The following is an 18,793-nucleotide window of genomic DNA, read 5'->3' as shown; positions in this document are numbered from 1 at the left end:
ATAGCATTAAGATTCACAATGGAGTTGGTACCTGTTTCATTCTTCAGTAACTGCCAGAATGCACTCAGACCCAGACCAGCAAGGGCCCAGTCTGCAATCCCGCTTTTTCACACTGGATTCAAGAGGTCTTCATTTGCAGGAGCAAACCTAGAGTGTGCTTACAGGAACTAGGGAAGAAAGGAGGTGGGAATGGTATACTCCTGAAGTTCAGCCCCAAAAATATATTTCTCACTGTGACTGGGTGAAATAAAATTCCATGCCATGTACTCTAAAGGGGAACACAGTGCTCTCTACAATACTATGATCTCTGATCACAGCTGTCTATGCCGAGATGTTCTGTGAGGTTGCTCCAATTTCTCCAACTCACATCTAGTATGGCAAAGAAAAGCATTCATGCTGTGAAGTTTAAATCAGTCCATTAGACATCAATGCTTCCCTCCTCAATAGGAAGGATGAAGATGGTTACACAACAGATACTTGACATTCCTGGAGATAAATGTTCAGGTATCATTAAATTCACATGCTAGATACTGTTCAAGCCTCAGAAAATAAAAAATATGGGGCATACTTCTACATCATTTTTACTAATATAAAGAATTTGGAACTAATCTTGTTCCATTCTGCAAACACAACCCGTATTTTTATTCTTCATTGTAGATACTCCAATTAACTCTTGCTCCATATCACCCAAAGACACAAAAACAGTCTGTCACAGCTGGCATCACCACCAGTTCTCTGATTAGCAGGATGAGACTTCTCCTCATGCAGTGAAGCCAGAGCTGATTTTCATGAAGAGCCTTGAGGCTCAAAAGCAAGGTTCCCATCTTAGTCTCCCCAGTATTTTTCTTCAGTGTTTGCTGCATTCAAGTGAACCAATGGTCTTTACACATACCTTCAGTCTCCCTCTGGGGGAAGCAGGACTGACTTTCTGCTGCTAGGCTGTACCTTGAAAGGTATAGAATGACCTCAAAAGCACATGGAATACATATCCAACCCAGCATCTTTACATATAGGAATGATTAGGCTTATTAAGATTGTTTACTTTGCAATTCTTTCTCCTACTTTCAGCAGTTTAAGTTCTCAACTGATGAGTTTATCAATACTCAGACACTGAATACAGGTTACACGTTGCTGAGTGGTACTGAGACTTGAAGATGTAAGGCCAGAAACTTGGCAATACAGCCAGATTCAGGAAACATGACTTACAAAAGCTACAGAGCATGCCACACAGGTGAGCTCTGCTAAACTGATGAAGGAACACCTATAACAAAAAGGTGACAAAACCAGACTTCAAAAGGGATGACACAACAAAGTAAGCACAGAATTTTCACAAACACATACCATAATTTTCAGGCATCTAAAGTTTAAAGTTCAGCTGCAAATATAAAGTTTACAATCCAACAATAACACTGTAGTTATAGTAGTACATGATGCCTGCTTTTCTCCTCAGTTTCTATCCAAAGATAGTTAATATGATAACTCAGTATCAATAAAGCACTCACTACAATGAAAAAAAGATATCCTTGAATTCAAGTTGGTAAGATGACAAAACAGTAAAAATCATGGTGGATTCTTAAGACCAATTTCCATTAAAAAATGTCTGAATCCACTAACAGTAGAACTACTTAACTGTAATCAGGTTTGACTACAAGAAAATCAAGAAAAGATGACCACCAGACCCCATAACCTTTACTACTACAAAGAAATAGACTCTTTTTTGAACTACAAGATACAGAGCACATCCCTTTACACAAGTAAGGAAACAATTTTCCCCCTTCTCTTCTTTTCATACTTACTATCAATTAGAAAAGTAGCCATCGTGGTATATACTGCTTTTTACTCAAAACATGTAAGATGAATTTTCCTGTAATTTTGTACAAATATATATCTCTGTCCCTATGAGATCAGAAAAAAAATGAAATAAGATGAAACTCTGTTCTTCTCCTATCCCCCAATCATCAGAAAGTACCATCAAAGTAAGCAGGTGTAGAACTAACAGATACTGCAGTTCTTGCTGTGGCAAAAAAGAAAAAAAAGCCCAAACTCTAACTCAAAGGCAACTGTAAAAGGTTAAACATACATGTTTAATTCAGGGGGGAGAAAGATAACACTGAAACTTTCCCACAATAAGATAAAATAAAACTGATGGAGTCAAGCATGCATGATTATACTTTGCATATTCACCCAATTCAAAGTGAGAAGCATCTCCCATACAAATGTTATTACACAAGTAGGATAACCCCTAGATTCCCCGCTCAGCCATTTAAGAGAAAATACCAGAAATGGCCCAACTAGAATCAAGACAGCAAAAATAAAGACAAGCACTTATCATTCTCTGATTCCTATTTCTTGTTTTCTTCTTCTTTTTCCCAGGGATGACAAGCTGACAGATAGAAGGAAATCCACCCCATACTCTTCCATACAAGTAAATTTTAAAAAAATAATAATTAAAAAAAAATCAAGTGTTTATTGGAAGTCTGCATGAAGGCACAGATGAGCTTGATTACAGACACATCGTAACAATTACAAATATATGTAAACACCTTGAGATATACAACAAAGCAATAATACAGCTAATACAGGAATAAAATATAACCTGCAAAAAAACCCCAATGAACATTTTTGTATCTGAGGTTCTTTCAATGATAAACTTCAATTTACACCAACATAGTGTAATGATTTCAAAGTCATCACTTGGATTCATGCTCAACAAATCTGCACTTTGGCCATTCTTGTTAACCAGGGGATTTATAATTTTGATCCAAATTTGAACAGGCTTCCTTCACTAGGATCAGGAAAACATTGGAATAACCAGCTAGACACCCAACCAACCTATAATGAGGCTTTGTAGATGCTCTAAATACACAAGAGCAATCATCAAGGTATTGAAATTAAATATAAGCTTCAGAAAAGCTGAAGGATGCTTGTCCCATTTTTACTTGCATTTGAGGAAATTGCTGTATTTCTGCAGGAAAGGAACAGTCTACAGCTGTCAGGTGATTTTTTTTTCTTCCTCCACAGGAGGCTTAGATTTCATCTGAAACACCTGCCAAAACAAAAGTCAGCAATCACAAACTAAAGTGCCTTGGACAGCTTAGATTTTACCACTAGAATAAAACACCTTTGTTTATAGATACAGTATTAATTTTTATCTTGAAAAAGCCTGCCTTTGCACATAGAAGACTGCTTCCAATAATTCTGTGGAAAAAGTAATTTTTTTTTACTTAGATACCAATGCCAGGAACTTAAAGAACTGCAACACAGCACTTTTTTGAAAGGAAAACATACAGAAAAAAATTGTAGTTTTAGTACAGGCAAGTCCCAGGCCTAGTCAAAGAATACTCTGAGCAGCAATTTACTACAGGGGCACACAGTTTTCTCAAACTCAACCCGCAACCATCTGTCCTAATGCCCCACTCCTCTACAAAAGCTTTGCAACCTCCAGAGCCCAGTTCCAGTGAGGAAAGACTCCTATCCAGGTAATACATGCAGAACAAAACCTAGCACAGATACATTTCTCCTGACCCTGCAACCACATCATCTCAACCTAAGGATGAGGTAGTACTTTTCTTTAGAGCCTAACTACTTGAATAGGAACAAGTATTATTCCCCCTAACACAGCAGCTGTCTCACTTAACTATGACTGCATCCTAAAGGCCACAATCTGGCATATTCAGTACTTCCTCCCATCCACAAAGTGGCAATGACACTCAACTTCTTTTTGTACTGAGACTAGTGGTTATCACCCAAAAGGAACATGATGGATATCCTGAGTACTTATTACAGTGAGATGTAGATTTTTTAAAAAAAAATTAGAAGATTAAGAACTCTAGTCCAAATCCAAAAAAGGCTGAAAGAGAAATTCAGCTCCTCAGGGAACTGAGTCAACCAGATTGTCTCTATGCATATAGTCCATTTGGTACTTAGTAGCTCTGCTTTCTCTCTCTTGAAGAGGACAGATCTTTCCCCTCAAGGAGGCTGTTGTAACATACGCATGTATTGTAACTTTATAGCTTACACTCATAAACCTTCTGGTTTCTTACGAGATGCTTGAACTGGAGAAATATGTTCTGCATAGTCCATGCTCTGTAGACTCCCAAGGATCAAAAAGAAATAGACTGTCATGACTGAAACAAAAAGGAAACATCAAAAAGAATTGAACAGTGTTAGAACTCATGCTGTTTGTAAAACTAAGCATTAGGGTTAGAAAATGCACTACAAGACTTAAATAAAGTCCCCGGACTCATCCTCTTAGTAAGCAACAATCAATACTGAGCACGAGAGACTGCATTCTTTGATTGACAGAGTATTCAAGCCTCTTGTTTTTCTGTGTGATCAGTTTCTATTTATTTAATAAAACATACGGAGCCTAAATTGTCTCCTCTTAGCAGTGCAAATCACACAGACCCCAGGAAGCTTTCTCATGTTTTTGCTTCCAAGACTGCATTTTACTTGCAGCTGAAGTGCACAGGGATTCCACCCAGGCAGATGGATACCTGAACAAGAACACTCCAACAGGAAAGGTTCTGTTGAGGTCCAGTACAGCCACTGCCAACAGAAAAGCACTAACACTTTCTTGAAAAACTGATAGTCTTTTTTGCCCTTGGGAATATGTTCTCAGAGGAGTACATATAATTAAAACAATCTTATCTGGCCGTTAGCTGGAACACTATCTTCACACAGTCCCAACTCTTCTTCCAAAGAACTTCTCTGGAACAAATTGTGGATAAAATAAACTCTTAATGCTCTACAGAGTATCAGCTGCATTCCAGTGTCCAAGCCATTTCCTTTGAGAGACAAAAAAGAAGGCTGCTTGATTGTCAGAGGAGAAAGCACTGCTGGCACAGTTAAAATAAAGATTTGTTTGTTTAAAAAGTCTTTTGCTGTGAAGTGTACACTCACAAGATGCTCACCAGAGCTAAAAATTGTTTCTGTGGCCTTACACAACTAGTGAGGATGCAGAGTGCAACTGGCAGTTACAGTGTGAAACTGACAGTTTCATTAGTAATGCAAAGGACAGCAAAACACTACCGGGTGCTTCTGAGAAAAAGCCAACCACTTAAGCCCTCATGGTAAGCTGGACCCTCACTGTCAAGTGAGTTTATCCCATCTGATAAAATCACATAATTCATAACTATAATGCACAAGGAAAACTGAAAATCCATTCATATTTATTAGGAGATGGTTGTGCACAATTCCTCATCTTATTCAAAAAGTCTACAAATAAAGTTCAACACTTCTGATTGCAAGCAAATGTTTGTTCAATGTTTTTCAGTCAAGGCCAACTTAGCGCCTTGTCACACTTTCAGGATTTAGTACACATTTGTCAGTTCTTTCCTCTAGTACCAGTTCCACTGGAATAGTAAGGAGTTCACTAAGACACTTTTTAATAGCAGCTGAACTTGGGTTACACAAATTCCGTTTTTTAATATGCATCAAATGTAAGTTATTCTAGGCAATTTCCATTTTAAGGTCTTAAAACAACACTGTCAAAGGCTCTTCTCCCTCCCCCCTGCATTTATACCACTACCACTATGAGCTCACACTCTATAGAGCTGTACATCCAAGAATCCCAAAGCTCTTCAGAAAGGAGGACACCATTTTAAAGAGTGGTGTACTTGAGCTGACATCCTACTTATAAAATAATCTATTTTTTCTTTGTCTTACGTTTACAAAAGCGTTAAACTAAACCAGTCCTATCTTGACTTCAGTCCCACCTCTGACTTTCTAATTTTCTCCCATGTAAACCTTCCACTGATTCAGGAGCTGTTTAATTACAATGCTCACAGCTGACTTTCCTCTACAGAAAGGTGAGCATGTGCTACAGTCAATTATTTCCAGAGGGAAGGACTGGTCAAATTTTAGGTCTGCCACAATCTTGAGAATCACGATTGGAAAGTCACTACCATAACTACTGTAATTGATAATGCACTTGATCCCATATTGGTTTAAGTGTAATAGACTACATATTAATTTGTCTAAATTTTCTCAGAGCTAAAACTACACAGCTACAGTGAAGAAATTCTAGTTTTGTCTTAAGTTGAACCTTTTACAACATTACTTTAACTTAACATTTTGATTTGGAGCACTAATTTTATAAAGATTTTCAGTTTGCAATTTTCTGAATAGGTGAGCAGCAAACATGAAAATCTATGTACAATTATTATTATACTTCCAGAATGCTGTACTTCCTTCTTAAAAATGTCCTTAATAAAACATTAGGCATGTAAAACAAACTTTTGTAAACAAAAGATAAATTACTCATGTTCTGCTTTGATTATAGCCAGATACATATTCTCATAAAATAAACATTCTCTTGTCATTTTCCATGGCCCACATATCCATTTATATGAGGTAAATCACTTAAAATCATCAATAATATATAAACCTCAGTACTCAACAGGAACCTCAGGAAAAATGTAACTAAGATGTCAATATCAAGAAGTGACACTTTGTTCCACTGCAAAGTGTAACCAATTTATTTGTGCTAAATGAATGGAAAGAATGTATTCAGAATACATTTCTTTATACATTGTACCGGCTTAGTCTGCTAAATAAGCATTCATTAGTGCCATTTTGTGCTACTTTCTTATACTCTGTTTCTACCAAGCAATACGACACTTTGGCTGTTACGCCGATATATTCCTATATGCTCATCTTATATCTTATGTTCTAACGTATGTTCTAATGTTGAACGTTCAGAATACCTGTTCAAACTTTGCTTCAGGGGAATCACAATTAATATACTTTGACAAGAAGAAAATGATCATCAGTTGTTCTCTACAATCACATCACCTTCTGCAGCAAAAAAAAATAAAAAAATAATCAAAGAGCACACTTTAATCAGCTATCACTGACCTGTGGGCAGGGCCACACTGATCGAAGTTAGTTGTGACAGATCACATAGTATGGGCAGCTTACAAGATTAACATAAGTGTCAAGTGAAATCATCAAACCTTAAGGTTCATGAATTGTACATTCCACAGACTCCAACAAGCCAGTTCTCTCACTGTAAAATTCAGACAGTACCATACATTTGAGGTGCTTTTCAACAGGAGAAGTATGGACGTGTCCTGTGTGCTGAATTAAGCTTATGTACTACATAATACAACAGAGTATGTGTCTTGGGCACTGTTTAGGGTGTCTGACTCACTTTTGCACTAGAAGCTCTTATTTCCAACGACTGAAATGTAGTGCTGATTTTCCATAAGCTTGGTAAACACAGTAATATTTCAAAATTTATTATATAATCCACCATGCCTTTAATTTTCTGCAAATTGTCATGAAAAAATATAAAAAGGTATCCCTTTAATTTAACAAACCTAAAAGCCAGGAAAATGAAGCTTTGGAGCCAAGCAAAACGACATAATGCCGTATTACCAAACAGAGTAGCAAATGTTCCAGCCAGAGAATGGACATACATGTAGTTCAAGTAAACACTGATGGAAAACTTTTTTAAGTTAGTGTTGTAGACCCACAACACCGGCTGCATTTTATACAAACGTTTACAACACAATTAACAGTGAAGCCTATATAACCTCAGTGCAAATAAGTCAAATCCAAATATGCCAAGTAAGCCTTTGGCTTTTAGTAAACTGCTCCATGTTATGAGTCCACTTCTGACATACAGACTGCTGAGCACATGCACTAAGGCTGAGAGGAGGGATGCACTGAATGTTGAAAAGTGGCTGCCTGCGATGCTGCGGATGGGGCCGTGGGCTGCACAGGTGGCGGAGGTGGTGGCGGAGGAGGCTGCACTGGGCTCTGCGTGTTTGGAGAAGGAGGAGGAGTGGGACGTTTAAATTTGTCGGGGCTGTTACTTCTTCGTGGTGAAGGCCTCTGCAGAACAAATATTGAAATCATGTTTAACACACTCCTGAACAACTTTAGGTGCAAGTCCTCTAACCAATGTACTGAGCTTGGCAAAGGAAAAAAAACCAAACAACAAACCACCACAACAACAACAAAAAAACACAACAAAAAAATCCAAACAATTATGTAGGAAGAATCAATTTCGAAACATTGCAAGAATAATAAAATGACTTTTACATAATTTAAATTTTACTCTGAAATGAGGCAGCAAAGGAAAGGGGAAGTACTTTTGAGATCAAACAGAAAAAGCATTCCTTCTTGCCAGTTTGCAGGAACTTAACACAAGACACACATCCTGAAGATACGTTTACCTATGATGACCAGCAACCTAAGAAGGAATGAAAGATGCTGTAGGGACAGCACCTCCTAGTCATGCTTGTCCAACCAGTAGGTGCTGATGAACCTTGACCTGTACTCTGCTGATGTACAAAGTCCAGCTATGTGGTACTTGAGTGTGGCTGGGAATGCTCCGAGTACCAGAGAGTCTGTTCAGAATCTCTAGCATTCTGAAAGGCTCAGCCCGCACGCTGGAGCAAGACCAAAGCAGAATACCAGTTGTTCTTTAGAGAACAAAAAAAGATTACAACCTGCAGGAGTGAAGCAGTTGTTAGAGAGCTCCCTTCAACAGAAACCACAGATTTTCAACTCACATTTAAATACAAAGATTTAAAACCCACTTTACCTTTACAAAACTGTGTCTGGGAAATCTTTAATTTTAGCAAAATAAAAATATAAATTACACTGGACAACATTAACTTCTGCACTTTTTAAACCAAATGCTCACTACTTACCAATCCAGTCAGTATTAATCAAGAACCTCATGGCATGACAAACCACCCACCCACAATTAAAGTCAAAGGTGATCAGCTCTAAGGAGAAGCATGATTACAGTGCTATACCAAATCTACTACAAGTAAATCTACTACAAGTGAAGTCAATTTATTCTGCAATAAAGATAAAAAATGAAGAGTCAAGAATCAAACTGCAGTTTAGTCAAATGATGTATATTGTATCTATTTTTCTGCATAACTTTGTACAATAGACTAATGCTCTAAGCAAAAAGCCAAGGGATTCTTCACAACTGAGTGACATCTCTGAAACACTTAAAATCATTAATAGCATTTGCATACACCTAATAATATGAAGGGACCTGCTTTTAGTATTGAGACAAAGCCAAGAGCTACTTATCAATACTTTTTGCAAACCAGTGTTTTTTCCTGAAGATCACCTTTCTCATAGTGACTTAATGTGAGACCAATTAATTTACAGTTGCCAAAAAAAGCAATATTTCACAGAGACTGAACAGAACAAGTTCCTTAAAAATCTTATTTATAAAATTAGGTGCCAGGTTTTCCAGAAGCATAAATACCTTCTATGACTAATTTGCATAACACACAGCAGTGTGCTGAATCTGGAATCAGGATTCTACCTTCCTACTGAGCTCCAGCCTTCCTCCTGCTCTACCTCCTATTGAAGCATTCCCATCGCTCTTTGCCCAAGGAAATTAACAATGAACTTTGCACGCTCACCTGAAAGATTTTAGAACCAGTCATATTTTAGCATTCCACTAAAATTCTATTGAAACATGTTTTCACATCTGAGAATGACAAGTATATGCAAGCCCCTGAAGAATATTTCTATAGTACTACACCACTTGAGAAAAATCAAAATGGTCTTGAAACAACAACTATAAGGTATTGTGCCAAACGGTTAAATATTTAGGCTCTGTTTGCTTATTAAACTCCAGAAATACTTAGAAGAAACATGATTAAGTAGAAATGCATCAAACATCAGAAGTAAATAGGAAATAAATCCAGTCAAAAGATATGAGAAATTGTTCTAAGAAATGTTTATATTAACTTTCTTCTTTGCCAATGAGAATAGAAAATAAGAGTTAACTGCCTGTTACAGTGACATGGTGGTAGCATTGTGTGCCATCCTGAAGAAAACCTGAGCTTGAAGCAACCTCAGATGACTCATCCGTCAGATGGTGGAGACTAGGAGAAAAATGAAAGCAATGTTTTTACTTCCTGGGACAGGCTTAGTAGCTTAGAACATCACTTCTCACACCCTGCCTGCTGATCCATAAGATGATACCGATTACTGTCCTTAAGACGATAATACATCCTATTCTTTTGAAGAAAATAAGGTTCTCCAAAAAGAATCAGTTTCTGAGGGGTGAAGAGGAAAATCAGGGTTGAAGGAAGCAGCAATAGTTATCTTGGAGTAAGGAGACAAAAACAAACATTTACAAAAATGTTTTGGAAAAATGCTTAAGGACAAGCAATCATAACTTTTAAAAACCAAACTGACATTGGTAATAAGTATTTTCTATTTTAAATACTTACTGTAATACCATGGGATGGTCCCATATGTTGCACATGAAGGCCTGGGGAATTGTAGTAAGACATTCCAGCTCTAGTCAGTGAAGTTGGTGGTGTGAAACCAACTGTGTGACTTGCATATGACAGACCTAAAAATGGTTAAAACAAGGTAACATTAACATTACTGTTTATATTACAAACTGAAGTTTTAAATTTTTTTCTAGTTCGTCATCAATGATAGGTTAAGAAATTGTAACTGCTACCAGATTAGAAGCCTAAAAAATAGTTATTGTACTGAAAAGCATGATGTAAAATATTTTTTTTTGTATTAAACTACCATATGTTTCAAAACATACATCACAAAATGTTGAACATAACTTTGAATGGTGTAAAACTCCCCATGCAACTTAGTGTTAGTGTACAAGTCAGTCCATCCAGCCTTCTATTTCTCCTCAGAGGAAATGGGTTCCTCAACAAAATATATTCTGGAGAAGCAGAGGTTGTTCCTGGAGAAGCCATCTAGCATTGGGCCGCCAGGAGCTTCCACAGGGAAAATGCATGTGGCTGGCTCCTCCAAGGCATACCAGGTCCACACCTAGGCTTCTCCCTGGTTTGCCTCAGTATTTATAGGGAGGGACACAAAGATCTTTGTGGCTGTGACGTTAAAACATTCTGGGATTAGGTCCTAGCAAACTAGCAGAGCAACAAACATTTAAAATTACAACTTGTTTTATCCACAGTACAGAAAGCCTATTATTAAGAACTGCAAATACCTAATTCTTTCATTAAAATATCTCCTTTCTGTAAGAACTGATCTATACAAATGCAAAATACTCAATTAGCTATCCAAGGTAAACAGAAACAGCAACTGCTAAGTGCTCCAAGTTCAGATCTTGAAGTGTCCTGCACATTTTGGGTATTTCTGAAAATAGTACATTTTCCAAAACCTTTAGGTCATTGTTTGCTGACAAAAATATCAATAAAGCAGAAGACAAGACTTTTCTCAGCTGTTTACTATTAGACATTATCAACCGCTTTGGAATATTATGACAAAAAAAATTCTAGAGGTCTATTAAATTTTTGTAACATCGCATTGGATTTAACAGTGCTCACACACCAACACTAAATCAATGCAGAACAGTGCCACTACAGCTACGGTATGCGCCAATGCTCAAATTTGTCCTTAACTGCATGTGTCTGTGTTCGTTCCTAAAATGGATGAGACAAGACCCTGGATTAAAAAAAGAAAAACAAAATAAAAAAGCCCTAAGACTCAAATCACTAATAAAGTCATATAAGAAAACATACTTCCCCTGCTTCCTTCAATTCTAAGTTTGATTCTGCTACATTCCCAATGTACGACTGATGCTAGTCACAAGTGACTCCAAAGGAATCACTGTCACTTTGTAATAGTTAATTAACAATGCAGATTAACAAAATTAATCTACTTTTTGAAAAAACAATCTAATTGTCCAGGCAGCACATGTTTTATAACTAAGTGCTTTCGTAAGCGCAAAGACAGAAAGAAGTCAACATTCAGGTAGGTTACATTGTGTTGCAAGTCAGAGACAAGAGTCCAGAATGGTAAAAGTCAAAAAGTATGCTTTTAGTCCCCACTGCAAAATTACAGTTTTTGGCCTGCTTTGGAATAAACCAGCTCCAAAAGTTTTACAAACACCAGTCTACCCAGCAATCAAAGAAGTGGTAAGAAAGTAATGGACATACACAGTTCATCTCTGCAGTCTAAAAAACTCTTATCTAGCCTAGCTGCAGAAGCAAAGCATAGAACAATCTACCTACACTAAAGACAAACTGGTAATTACAGTAACTAACCCTCAAATGCCTGGAGTAGCAATACTTCCAACAATCTTCAAAGTTCCACAGACTGTGCTGGAAATCTCAGTAGTATCTCAGCTTGAAAGAGTCCTCAAAAGCAGCATCTCAAGACACACAAGCAAAAAGGCTCTGGGATTCAAGAGCCAGATTCTGATCCCTTAAACCTAACTTGTTTAATCCATATGAGACTATTGTATTTCTAACTGGTTTCAAATTATGTTTCTGTTGTCAGTGGACAACATTTCTACAAATCCAGACAGATCATTTCCCAAATGAAACACATCAAGTCATACAATCACTTAACACAAAATATAACTGTTGTATTATTTTGTGCTGGTACTTTTGACAGTGTCATACTGTAATACTTGAGATATAAAGTACTTTCAAAAACTATTTGTTTTCATCCATTACTGTATTCATATAAACAACAGAGAGCTGTACAAAATTCCTTATTGATCTCACTAGCTCTCTAACAAACTGCTGCTTCTATTTTTCTGAAGTCTTCCCAATATTAATTTATCAGACGTGAAGGAGAGTAATGTAGATGCCTGTGCAGAAGTGCTAGTCTAGAACATCCACTGTACCAACATGACCAAAATTGTGAACTCTGTTAGGAACAATCATTTTAAGCTGTGCTATTTTTAACTGTGCTTCAAACTGTTTCACCATCCCCTGCCTGACATAATTCCCATGAGAAAACAGCACTCTTGCAGCAGCTACTGATTAAGTCCACAGAGAACAAGGAATTGTTATAGGGAACAAGTAGTTACTCCAGAACTGTTGTTAGCATGACTAGCATGTTTCTGTACACCCAGTTACAGGAAAAGAAAACATATATCCTTTTTTTTGTAACATACCTTGCACAACACTGAATGTCAAGTGATTCGGCTCATTTCAGAAGCCGGAAAACCTCTTGAAAAACTCTATCCTAATGCTCATCTCTAACACTGAAACATGGCTTATGGTCATAGCTAGTTCCACACATGCTTACTCCTTTTGCAACACCTGGATGAAAACTATTTTGAGTCCTTCTGAAAAACTAAAGAAACTGAAGTCAGTCTTAAAAATTAAAAACGTAAAAGCATTTCGTATGTTCTAGCAGACCTGTGTAATGAAATATCTCAATCCCATCCTGCAGAATATGTTGATATAGAGCACATCTCATTTGCCCTCGCTGTAACTCTGTCCAACAGGTTCTAAAGATGAATTTGGGAAAGCAGAGCATGTCGGATTAACTTTCTTATGTACAAGTGACTTTGTGATTGCCACATAACATCCATGGCCAACAACTTTTAATGAATGTCCAAGTGCTGTTTTAAGGGACGTTAAATTTCAGTCAGTAAATGTGTCAGTAACACAAATGCATTACCTTTGACTTGAAAAATATAGTTTGGTAATTAGTAACTCAGAGAAGGTTATACGAAGTTATTAGGAGACAGGAATCCTTAATTTTACAGTTATTGTTTTACAACAAAATATATCAGACATATAAAAGCCATTTCTCTACTAAGAGAAATGGACTTTTTTCCAACACATTCAAGATTAGACTTCTGTATGAAGCTTTGATTCAGAACATAGTAGCAACCTAGTTCATCATCAAACTCTAGAAATTTGTTTGAACTACGCAACCTGTTGGGAAACTTCTATGGAGTGGGAAGCAGGGAGGAGGAAGAGACAGTAAGACAGAAAATGAGAGAGAAATAAGAAAAGTTCAAAGCGATAGCAACTTAACTGACCATTAATATCTGCTCACAATGTAAAACAGAACCATTCAATATCATGCTGCACAAGAAGACATCTAAGGCAAAACTATTTGTTCATTTATTAGGATTTTTTTTTTCTCCAGACTAGCTTTGAAAGGCTGCTGACCTAAATATATTAATAGGGCATGTTATTATGTGATGCATACAATAATTTTAGAAACTGGGTTAAATATTTACCAGGTGATATAGGTCTGCTAGAACTTGGTGAGGGTGTATAAGGGATAGGACTGGACACAGTGCGAGGTCTTAATCCTTGTGCAGACATCTCATTAAAATATCTAACAAAAAAAGGTAAAGAATAATTAGATCAAACCTTTTAAAATGTGCCATATTTTTAAATGCTTCACTGTGGTTTTCTCAATTCCCATAAGAATCACATTAGATTAATGAAGGACCAGTCACCTTTAGAAAGTCATGACAGGAATTCTTGTCATTGCTGAAGGCTCAGACACTGGCTTAACTTTCAATGGAAATAACTGGATTTACATTAGTCATTTACAGTTAGAACTGTACAAGTTGCATAGGATTAGAACAGTACATATTAAGGCCAGAGGCCTAAACCATATCAATCTGACACATACTGTATTCTTGCACATCACACATCATTTCTACATTGAACTCAATACCTGTCTGGCTGGAGTGTATCCTCCAGAAAGGCATTCAGCACTAATCAAAAATCAGAAAAAGAGTTGGGAAAAGTAATTAAAGTATTGATAATTTGTTGCAACAGCTGATCAGCCTCAAAGTTAAAAACATGCCCTGTTTTGTCCTTGAACCCTTCTGGTCTCAACATCTAGCCATTTGCTCATGTCTTTTGCCACTGGAACGGAGAGTCATTTTGAATCCAGGACTTCCTCTCTCTAAAGATACTTACGATGTTACAAGACACCTCCTACAATTCTCTGTGATAAACTGAACAGATCAGAACATAAGGCAAGGCATTTTCCCCTACCTGTAATAATTTTAGTTGTATTTATTTGTACTGTACTCACTGAATACAGTGAAGCTTTTTCAAAACCATCAAGTGCTATACAAAAGGAGATAAAAATCATGCCAACTGCTCCTACTTGCCACTTAGTGTTGATATCTCAGAAGTAATTTTATGTATTTTTTCCACTGCATAAGGCTGGCGGCTTTCAGGTTGACTTGCTTATGCACTCCCCACTTAGATTTTTCAATTATTGTCTAGATTAAAGGTTCAGCTGCTTACCTTCTCCTGCACATATGATTGCAAATTAGTAGTGCACCTGGGTTCATATTATTACATTTAGCTGTGTTTCCTCAGTAGACACAACAAAGCAGCACACAAAACTAGCTAACAGCCCTTTGACTCTTACTTGTCTCTCCTTCTACCACTGTGTTCTCAGAAATTCTTAGTAACTACATTTATTTCCAGATCACAGAAAAAAAAAAATACAACATAGAGGAGCACTAACAAAACTCTTATTTGAGGGAACTCATGTTCACAGACTTGTGAGGTCTGTGAACCAATTCATAAACTATTTGAAACATTTTTTAATACTGCATCGTACTGATTTGTAACCTGGGTATTCAGAGTTACTAAGCCACAAGGGCTAACACAGTACCCTGTAGTGATACCCAAGTTGGTTTAAATTTGGGTAGATCAGGTACTAAAAGTAGATGCAACAGAGAACAACAGAAAATTAAAGTTTTCTGAAAAGCTGCCAGCAGCAAGATTAGTGAAATTCAACTGACTAGGCAACCTCTGCAACACACAGCAACCTGTAAAGCAGACAGCAAGTGTTTTACAGCAAGTATTCTACAGCAAGGCAGTGGTCTTTGAATTTCATCTTCTTTTATTCTACAAAAAGACAATTTTCTGTAAATCATCCTAGTACCTGGATCAGGTGATAGGGAATAGCAACACATTGTTAATAATTGTTGGGGAGTTGGACTAGATGATCTCTCGAGGTCCCTTCCAGCCCCTAAGATTCTATGATTCTATGATATGCTTCCTGGCTTCGGGTATTTCTCTTAACTAGTCCAGTCAACAAGATGGAAGACTGAGAGCACAAAGCTACTACTGGTCAGGAGAAAGTTTTGGGAGAGCTGTGTATTTTGCACTCAGTAAAGTACATTCACCCAGCCTATCTACAAAAAAATAAATATCATCAGCTAACAGAATGGAACTGAAAAACCTGGATACCTGACGCATCACCACCACCACCTTTAGGAAGACAATGTAAGCTGACAAAATTTACATTTTGAAATCACTACTGTGTGTAGTTTCATAATTATTTTTTCTACACAGTTCTCCTAAGACTAACCACTCTAATGCCTGTTTTGTCCTTGCCTTTACTTTGTACACTTGCACTGCAAATGCCTGTTTTGGAGCAATTCTGTCATGCTTTTGTAGTGTCAAGAAAAATCAACATGACAATGAAATTTCTTGGACGTACAAAATAGTTAATCAGTTTTTTCTGCATTTTATTCATTATCACTACCTACAACCAGTCAAGAGAAAAACTACTAGGAATTGTTAGGAACTCTACATGTTTGGATTAATATTGGTAATCCACATAGGCTATATTTCCATTACAATGTAAATATTGGCAGAAAACATTAGGCTAATAAAAGTAGACTCAAACACCAGAATTCTTTGCTTCTAACAATTTAATTTCCATAGCATTCACTATATCTCAATACCAGATGTTACAGCAATCTATGTCAGTGTCCTAGTAGTTCATTAACATGAAAACACTACCTTGAACTTTAGGAGTGGTCCTTGAAACAAAATATCTGATTCTTTGTTTCTGGTAAATGATGGCTTATAACAAAATATACTGTTGACTCAAGAAGAAATGTCTCAATATCAGAATACACAGCACAGGGCAACTTTTTCATTTTTTTTAAAGGACCACTATAAATCCAAAATAATTTCAAACAATACAATAAAATGAGCATTTGATAAGAAATGTTTTATTCAGTGTACTTAAAATCCTCTTTCAAGATACAACACTGACATATGACTATGATGTGAGAAAACACTAAAAGGCATCATATAAAACCATAAAAACTCAAGACTATCTCTAAGGTCAACGTAAGCAATGCAGCTTGCAGTACAGGAAAAAAAAAAATCAAGGGTGGTTTTGGTATCAAGAACCACCAACAGTTCTGGAAATGCTTCCACTCTAAGGCTTTATCCAGTACCCCTTTCTGTTTGGCTAAACATATTTTTCTTTCTGTAAAGGGCAAATTAGCCCAAGTAAGGACACTGTTCCTACCTCACAGAATTCCTTACAGTTACCAATTTAGTGGCAAAACAAAGGTACTATGATCAAATTACCCTGAATCTTAACTCCACAGCTACATTTATTTCAATATACATTATCAGGCTGTAGGCAATCTTGAGATAGAAATATTTTCTTTTTCACTGTTGAAAGTAATGCAATTTTTTACACAAGTGTGATATAATGCTACTGAAGAAATTCCTGGATCACGCCAAAATTTGATATGTATGCTAAACCCAAATACACGTTATTTCTGTAAAAGCTTATTCTATAATATTGAATATACATATCAATAGTTCAATGCCAACATATCTGGATAGCTAGAAAAGACAAACCTTTCATCATCCATCTCTAAGCTGGATTCACTTTCTGACAGTTGCCTGCAGAGTGCTTCCCTACGTTCCATTTCCCTCTGTAATTTTCTTTGAAGTCTCAAGTTTTCTTCTCTCATATGTCTCTCCTCTTCTAAATATTGTGCCATCTTCTCCGAATCTGAAATCCAGAATTTTGTTAGCATTATTATATTCACAGAAGTAGGAAAAAAAAAAAAAAAAAAAAAAAAAAGGCAAAGAAGTTGTACCCAATTTTACTCCGGTATTTCAAGAATAAGGTTGTAGAAAATGCTCAGGATGGATCACTCAAAATTCCTCTCTCTAAATCATTAATTCAAAGCATATTTCAGAACAGTATCTACTAATATACATAGCCAGCTGACAGCAATTTTGGAAATAAAAGGTAAAAAGCAGGAAAAGTTTTAAATATTTTCTTAGACTAATCCAAAAAGGGAGGAAACAAGTATTGAAGAAAATAATAAAACCAAAAGAAGAAACAGAATTATTCCTGCTCCACTAAAATCTATTTCACATTTACAAATATTTTACCGCAACACATAGAAGAAATTATTTTAAAGGTGTATTTTCATTTCAAAGAAGGAAGCACAAAAAAAAGTTCTGAAACCCATAACACTGAAACTTACATTAAATTGGTACCTTATATGTATGCAATAGCATTCATTCAATTACACATTTTCTCATAGAGATTGCCCAGCAGAACACATACCAATATTAAAAGCAAAGAAGTGGCTTACTCTTTACATCAAAGGGCAACTTGAATTTGCTATTCTAAACAAGTTCAGCAAACATCACTTAAAACACGCTGGTATCACAGGCTATTCGGAGTAATAAAATTGAATTATGGAAAGCTGCCAAGCATTTTGACAGATTATTTAAATAAAATGTTAACACATGATGAAGACTTATGACACAATGTATTTTGTGAGGTTTTCTAATGTCTGATCACATTTACAGTTAATTCCTTGATGTTAAAAACAAGTATTAAGATTACTCATGCTTTAAGATCATGACCTTTTTATGCAGCACTTTTTAATCAAGAATACATTCCTACTTTAGAAGACTGTTCCCAGACTACCAAAAATAAGTTGTTTCTCTTCTGTGGAAACATTATAAGTATCACTTATTTAAAACCATTATTATACCAAACCAACTCACAGACTAGAAGTGCATGCTTCAGGAATACAAAAAGTAATACTAATATAAAAATTTAGTTATCAGACTTTGTTATTTATGAATAATACTAAAAGTTTTTCAATGACCACATATTGCAAATATCAATCTGGAAACTTTATTTCAGTTTCATCTTCTGCTTGTAGGCTGCTGCAGCACAACACCCACCATTTCTATTGGTATTGCTATTCATAGTACAGCTCTGTTCATCTGTTCACAAAGGG

General features: G+C 36.4%; 1 protein-coding gene across 1 annotated transcript in view; it reads right to left on the bottom strand.

Annotated features, from left to right (window-relative positions):
• Positions 1 to 5,157: 5,157 nt before the first annotated feature.
• The window catches only part of CCDC6 (coiled-coil domain containing 6), a 51,918-nt gene continuing 38,282 nt past the window's right edge, over positions 5,158 to 18,793 (bottom strand). Inside the window, exons 8-11 of the mRNA XM_010001143.1 lie at positions 17,382 to 17,538; positions 13,973 to 14,073; positions 10,221 to 10,345; positions 5,158 to 7,839 (exon numbers count right to left, since the gene is read on the bottom strand). Coding sequence (XP_009999445.1) covers positions 7,648 to 7,839; positions 10,221 to 10,345; positions 13,973 to 14,073; positions 17,382 to 17,538 — 575 coding nt within the window. The 3' untranslated portion in view covers positions 5,158 to 7,647. The remainder of the gene's footprint in view (positions 7,840 to 10,220; positions 10,346 to 13,972; positions 14,074 to 17,381; positions 17,539 to 18,793) is intronic.

This window comes from Chaetura pelagica, unplaced genomic scaffold (assembly GCF_000747805.2).
Source record: "Chaetura pelagica isolate M959 unplaced genomic scaffold, ChaPel_1.0 scaffold346, whole genome shotgun sequence".
Classification (NCBI taxonomy): Eukaryota; Metazoa; Chordata; class Aves; order Apodiformes; family Apodidae; genus Chaetura; species Chaetura pelagica.
This window is presented reverse-complemented; position numbering and strand designations above follow the sequence as displayed.